The sequence below is a fragment of the Salmo salar genome, chromosome ssa06, assembly GCF_905237065.1.
Source record: "Salmo salar chromosome ssa06, Ssal_v3.1, whole genome shotgun sequence".
NCBI lineage: Eukaryota > Metazoa > Chordata > Actinopteri > Salmoniformes > Salmonidae > Salmo > Salmo salar.
The window spans coordinates 35,588,957-35,596,645 of record NC_059447.1 but is presented as its reverse complement, the minus strand read 5'-3'; the positions used below and the strand labels follow the sequence as shown (position 1 = coordinate 35,596,645).

Sequence of the window (7,689 nt, the reverse complement as noted above, 5' to 3'; positions counted from 1 at the left end):
CAAACATATCCTCGTGAAACTGACCATCCTACCAATCCTCGACTTCGGCGATGTCATCTATAAAATAGCCTCCAACACTCTACTCAACAAATTGGATGCAGTCTATCACAGTGCCATCCGTTTTGTCACCAAAGCCCCATACACTACCCACCACTGCGACCTGTACGCTCTCGTTGGTTGGCCCTCGCTTCATACTCATCGCCAAACCCACTGGCTACAGGTTATCTACAAGTCTCTGCTAGGTAAAGCCCCGCCTTATCTCAGCTCACTGGTCACCATAGCAGCACCCACTCGTAGCACACGCTCCAGCAGGTATATCTCACTGGTCACCAGCAAAGCCAATTCCTCCTTTGGTCGCCTTTCCTTCCAGTTCTCTGCTGCCAATGACTGGAATGAACTGCAGAAATCACTGAAGCTGGAGACTCATATCTCCCTCACTAGCTTTAAGCACCAGCTGTCAGAGAAGCTCACAGATCACTGCACCTGTACATAGCCCATCTGTAAACAGCCCATCTAGCTACCTCATCCCCATACGGTATTTATTTATTTATTTATCTTGCTCCTTTGCACCCCAGTATCTCTACTTGCACATTCATCTTCTGCACATCTACCATCCCAGTGTTTAATTGCTATATTGTAATTACTTTCGCCACCATGGCCTATTTATTGCCTTAACTCCCTTATCTTACCTCATTTGCACTCACTGTATATAGACTTTTTGTTTTCTTTTTTTCTACTGTATTATTGACTGTATGTTTTGTTCATTCCATGTGTAACTCTGTGTTGTTGTATGTGTCGAATTGCTATGCTTTATCTTGGCCAGGTCGTAGTTGCAAATGAGAACTTGTTCTCAACTATCCTACGTGATTAAATAAAGGTGAAAAAAATAAAATTAAAATAAAAGACCATATAAGGAAAGGAGACCAGAGGAGGAAGCCAAGAACTTTGACGAACGAAATACTAAAATAAAATTGCTGGGGAAAAAAAGCGTTCTGTGCCTTTAAGATTGCGACCTGCCGTAAACGGTCACGATAATGTTGTAAATCAATAACACGTGTAAAAAAAAAGAAGATTTTAGGAAGCTAGCGACACGAAGATAGAGATTTTGGTGTCAATTTATCTATGATACCAGTATTTATTTAAACTATTAAGATGTTGATCCTTGCAGTTGAAGATACATTGTCAGAATTTAAATAATTTGAGTAGTTTGAAGGATTGAAAGGTAGGTAACGTTAACAGTTTCAGGACAGTGATGCTGTGTTAGCTAGTTAGGGAGATAACATGTTTCTTGATGAAATTGTTATACATTACTAGCTACATTGTTTCATTACACTGTAACAATGGAATTGAATATGATAAGGTAGCTGGTAAATGTACCTGTGCTATAGCACTTTAACATATGGCAGACTTACTGTCATACCACCCTGTCTGAAAGGTATTTTTCTGTGATTTCATAGCTACTCTATATTGTTTCTTTTTCCTCGGACCAGAATCATGTTCGTGGCAGTGGAGATGGTTGACACTGTCAGAATCCCCCCATGGAATTTCCAGCGGCAGTTCAATGAAGCCATAGCCGAAGAGCTCAACAAGAAATTGGCCAATAAGGTGAGAGGATGCAGTACCAAAGATACTGTAACCTACTCCCCTATTCATCAGTGGACAGGGGTTCTGTATATTGTCAGCTGAGTTAATCTTTTATTGTTTGCTTTGTTTAGCCTAACACGATTGTGACATTGTAGTCTTGTTAACTTATCTGCTTTATTTATGTTTGGCTGTTCTTCACCTGCATCTCCACAGGTGGTTTACCAGGTTGGCCTCTGTATCTGTTTGTATGACATCACAAAACTGGAGGATTCCTACATATTCCCAGGTGATGGAGCTTCCCACACCAAAGGTAAGGAAATTAAAAATTGCTACAGATTTTCATGGAAATATTTATAAATCAGCATAAGAATATTATGCACATTTTCCCACCACAGGTGGGTTTCCATCAAACGGACTTGTTACAGATAAAAAGCTGTCTGATGACAGTGCACATAAAAAGCCCTTTTGTGCTTACATTTCTTTGTACCGAATAAAAAATGGAAGTTCAATATTTCCATTGAATTTTAAACTCGACCGATGGTTTTGTCACAAACTGTTACAATAAATAGCAAACGTGCTCAATCGGGTTTTTGCATATGCTCTCTAGACAACAGTTCACTTATAAAGTTGACAGAGTAGGTTATATGATGAGATGTGGATAAGCGCAAGATACTTTTTATTTGATAAAGCCAAACACCGATCATGTCACTAGCAATCCTCAATATTTATTGGACATTTGCAAGCTTACAGTGTACTTAAAGGCCCAATACAGCCATTTGTATCTTAATATCAAATCACTTCACCAGGCAGGCCAAAACTCCATCCCTCCAAAACAGGCTGAAATTTTAGGGGTCTTATCAAACAGCGCTTACAATAAAAGGGCATTATCATTCTTTTCAATTTCATGGTGTTATTCCAACCTCATAGTGTGTAAATACAGTTGAAGTTGGAAATGTACATACACCTTAGCCAAATACATTTAAACTCAGTTTTTCACAATTCCTGACATTTAATCCTAGTAAATATTCTGTGTCTTAGGTCAGTTAGGATCACCACTTTTATTTTAAGAATGTGAAATGTCAGAATAATAGTAGAGAGAATGATTTATTTCAGCTTTTATTTCTTTAATCACATTCCCAGTGGGTCAGAAGTTTACATACACTCAGTTAGTATTTGGTAGCATTGCCTTTAAATTGTTTAACTTGGGTCAAACGTTTCGGGTAGCCTTCCACAAGCTTCCCACAATAAGTTGGGTGAATTTTGGCCTATTCCTTCTGACAGAGCTGGTGTAACTGAGTCAGGTTTGTAGGCCTCCTGGCTCGCACACGCTTTTTCAGTTCTGCCCACACATTTTCTATAGGATTGAGGTCAGGGCTTTGTGATGGCCAGTCCAATACCTTGACTTTGTTGACCTTAAGCCATTTTGCCACAACTTTGGAAGTATGCTTGGGGTCATTGTCCATTTGGAAGACCCATTTACGACCAAGCTTTAACTTCCTGACTGATGTCTTGAGATGTTGCTTCAATATATCCAAAACAGTTCTATTTTTGTTTCATCAGACCAGAGGACATTTCTCTAAAAAGTACGGTCTTTGTCCCCATGTGCAGTTGCAAACCGTAGTCTGGCTTTTTTATGGGGGTTTTGGAGCAGTGGCTTCTTCTTTGCTGAGCGTCCTTTCAGGTTATGTCGATATAGGACTTGTTTTTACTGTGGATATAGATACTTTTGTACCTGTTTCCTCCAGCATCTTCACAAGGTCCTTTGCTTTTGTTCTGGGATTTGTACTTTTTGCACCAAAGTACGTTAATCTCTAGGTGACAGAACGCGTCTCCTTCCTGAGCAGTATGACGGCTGCGTGGTCCCATGGTGTTTATACTTGCCTACTATTGTTTGTACAGATGAACGTGGTACCTTCAGGTGTTTTGAAATTGCTCCCAAGGATCAACCAGACTTGTGGATGTCTACAATTTTTGGTCTTGGCTGATTTCTTTTGATTTTCCCATGATGTCAAGCAAAGAGGCACTGAGTTTGAAGGTAGGCCTTGAAATACATCCACAGGTAAACCTCCAATTGACTCAAATGATGTCAGTTAGCCTATCAGAAGCTTCTAAAGCCATGACATAACTTTCTGGAATTTTCCAAGCTGTTTAAAGGCACAGTCAACTTAGTGTATGTAAACTTCTGACCCAATGGATGATACAGTGAATTAATTACAAGTTAAAAAAATCTGTCTATAAACAATTGTTGGAAATATTACTTCTGTCATGCACAAGGTAGATGTCCTAACCGACTTGCCGAAACTACAGTTTAACAAGATTAACAAGAAATTTGTGGAGTGGCTGAAAAATGTGTTTTAATGACTCCAACCTAAGTGTATGTAAACTTCTGATTTCAACTGTGTATATATAAAACACAGGAAAATCACAGGTTTGACCACCATCATCGTTTATTTAATCTTCCTTTAAACTCTTCATGCTTTCCCATGGCATGGTGGTAGTAGGCTGCAACGTAACATATCATTGCGTGACTCCAAGTTAACCTCGACATGATGGTTATTATATCAATAGTTGCGGCGTTTCGACCACGATTATTGCATAATCTTTCACAGGCAAAAGATTTGTCCACCCTTGTCTAGTGTATTTTGTGTTGTTGACATTTTGCCCTCAAATGTGCTGTTTCCATCAGGCCTGCTGTGAGTAAAACATTTTTATGTGTAATTCATCTGCATGAAATGGTTGGATGGAAACCTGCTTAATGTCACTGATAGGCCTACATGTTTCATATGAATATTGATTTGCAGGTAACAAGTGAATACATTGTTTTAGGATTCAGCCCAAAAATGTATTCACTTGTTACCTGTAAATCAATATTAATGCAATAAACGTGGTCAAAAGGCCGCAAAATAATAACATTTTAAAAACGGCACTGGTCCAATGAACGTGTTTATTTTCGAACGCTCTGCATGGAATTATTACTTTGTCTTAACCTGTATTTTTTTCTACCTTAGATAAGACAAAGTAATAATTCCATGCAGAGCGTTCGAAAATAAACACGTTCATTGGACCAGTGACTTTTTTTATTCCACCTTTTATTTAACTAGGCAAGTCAGTTAAGAGCAAGTTCTTATTTACAATGACGGCCTAGGAACAGTGGGTTAACTGCGTTGTTCAAGGGCAGAACAACAGATTTTTACCTTGTCAGCTCAGGGATTCGATCTAGCAACCTTTCGGTTACTAGCTAGGTGTCAGAAGCAGCAGGATCACCATCCTTTTTCCCCTGCCTCTGGAATCGTTACATTCTGGGAGAATGTTGGACAACCTAGCTAACATTTTTGATCCTGCTCGTTTGATCCTGATCTTATTTCAAATGCTAACACTGACGTTTTCCAATTCAGTCAAACAAAAATAGGCTTATTACCAAAGTGGTATTGTAAATACATTGTGGCCAATGTGTGTGATTGTTTGCAGACTTTTTTCCCCCAGCTTTGACCGTGCTACTGACTGTAGTGGTGGGGCTCTGCTTGCGCATGCAAATTTAGTTCACAGGACATTCTATAATATAATTTTATTTGGCACGTCAAATTAAAAGCTTAATTGACGCGTATCTTTTTTGAAATGCAAAGACCCACACGGCATTCCATATGTTATAGAAGTAGCTCCACCTTGCCCTCTGATAGGTTAGGTGGAACTTTCACCCTATTGCACCATATTACTATCAGATCTACACAAGTGCCTGGAGGTCACAGCCTAGGAGTTGTTTCTGGGCAGGGACTTTCTCTTAGGATTGACTGTCCATTTTGATGTGACCTTATCTTTTCCCTACTCTGTTTGTTAGTACACTTCAGGTATGTTGTGTTCCACCCTTTTTTGGATGAGATTCTTGTTGGCAAGATCAAATACTGCAGCCAAGAAGGAGTACATGGTGAGAGAAACTCCTCATCTTTTCCCCCCCACCTTCCAGTTTTCTCCCCACCCATCTGAATGTTAAGTCCTAATAGCCTATATGACTCAGTGCAACAGCATTGTCCATAACACATGTCTATTCTGGACTAGTAGGCCTCATTGTGTGAAAATAAGAACACTTGAACATGCTGTGATTTGCTGATACACTAATTTGGGTCAGATGCTTTTTATACACCACCGTCACAGCCCCAGAGGAGTCTGTACACACTGCAGTGGTTTTCCTACCGACCCGGTCTCTCTCTCAATGTATAAAGTGGATCAACAGGGAGAATGTCTCGGTATGAAGTATAACATTGATGTGGCAGTCTGTCTGTATAGATTTGTTCACACTGCCATATTTTGTTTCACAGTCAGCCTAGGATTCTTTGATGACATCGTCATTCCCCCAGAGTCCCTACAGCAGCCTGCGAAATTGTATCCTGCCCAGTGATGTGTGTTTGTGTATTTCTTACCAATGTGTACATTTGACAATTTGTTGCTTAAAGCTGAGTTGCAGTAGATGGCTCTGGAATACAATTGTGTAAATGTTAATTAAACTCCTCATGTTGATAGCTATCTGATAGACATTTTAGTTTACCTGTAAAAGCTACTGAAAATAAAGCAATCTAGCAAGCGCTACTTGACTGCTGCCTCAGCGATGAAGCGGAGCAGGTGTGGGTGTGGGAGTATGAGACGGACGAAGGGGCCCATGACCTCTACATGGACCAAGGTGAGGACATCCGCTTCCGGGTCACAGATGAAGTCTTCTTGGACACGTCGCCCACAGGCCCTTCTGCCGCAGCAACCGACACCCCTGCAGCTCCAGGAGCAGAGGAGGGTGGCCAGAAGAAAGAGGCCCCTTACACACTGCTAGTAAGAAGGCGCTCACTGATAGAACACAGACTTATTTCACACTACAAAAGATTGAATTACTATTGTTGTGAATTTAATAATTTCAAGTGTCTATATACAGCATATGTGACTGAGTTAAATTGTACCGGTAAGCTCACCCAAAATGTCCAGTGAGCAAGTATGGAATGTTTGCTCAGGAGTATAATTCATTGGCTGAATTCTCCTGATGACCTGGGTGGAATTATGTGATCTTTCCTTAACCCATAGGAAGTCCCACCCAGTTGACTACTTAAACATTTTGAAAGTCCTCAATGGTGCTGCCCATGCTAAAACAAGCTTTGAGGCACTGGAGTTGTCTATCTAAGTCTATGGTGATGGTGCTGCTGAATTGGTACCTTTTGGGTAGTGGAACTGGTTAGTACTTTGTCAAGCAGGGCAGTCACTTGTGCTTGCGACGCAAAGGACCACTCATTCGGGAAGGCAAAACTGTTAGCAGCATAGTGATGTCCGTCACATAGGTGTACTTTAGGTTTTACATCATACATCCTCATTACAAATTACTATTTTTAAGGTCTTTTTCAATATTATAAGTCAGTTTTCTCTAATGGCCATAATTAATTCCACTCCTTCCCTCCCTGCCTTTCTTGTGTATCAGGGTACCATTAGCGAGCCAGGCTTGGGCCTCCTGTCCTGGTGGAACAGCTAGTGAAAGGAGAGACCATTACAGTAGAGAACAGGGGAGACAGCTGTCAAGTATTCATCCCAGCTGCTGGACATGCACCTTCTTTTTGGACTCTTCTCAGTCACTCCTCCTAGTTTGTGACTTTAAGACTGGAGAAACATGCCTCCTGTGAAGTGTCCACAATGCTAATAGACACAGAACTGCGGGCTCAAGTAGAGGAGCCAGGATTCCCATAATAGGAACTGCCCTATCTGTCTTCATAATGGCAGACCCAAGGACAAGGGACCAGTAGCAAGGATTTCTAATAGAGCACACAGGCCGGGGACAGGGAGAACTGTCTCACTTGCAAAGGTGTAGATCCACTTCCCCCTGTATATTGTAAATACTACCATCATAACTGTTATGCACCAGCATTTACACCCTGTGCGTAAGAAAGACTGACTACAGGGCCCCAATTGGCCTATTTATTGTCTAAGTCTGTGAGTGTACCTAAATATACAATTGTGTGTTGTCTTTTTGACCAGTATAGTGTTTCATCAGTGATCATTTTTGTTTGCATGATTTTGAGTTGGGTTATTTAAGCAATAAGGCCCGAGGAGGTGATGGTAAATGGCCAACATACCACGGCT

At 40.8% G+C, this 7,689-nt stretch overlaps 1 protein-coding gene across 1 annotated transcript; it reads left to right on the top strand.

Moving 5' to 3' along the window:
• Window positions 1-1,059: 1,059 nt before the first annotated feature.
• On the top strand, window positions 1,060-7,547 carry rpc8 (DNA-directed RNA polymerase III subunit RPC8; the record flags this gene model as incomplete). Its single annotated transcript, NM_001140994.2, is given in 7 exon segments — window positions 1,060-1,222; window positions 1,491-1,605; window positions 1,798-1,894; window positions 5,420-5,506; window positions 5,898-5,961; window positions 6,183-6,399; window positions 7,034-7,547. Coding segments are annotated over 6 exon segments (627 nt in total). The 5' UTR covers window positions 1,060-1,222; window positions 1,491-1,494.
• Between the last annotated feature and the right edge of the window lie 142 nt (window positions 7,548-7,689).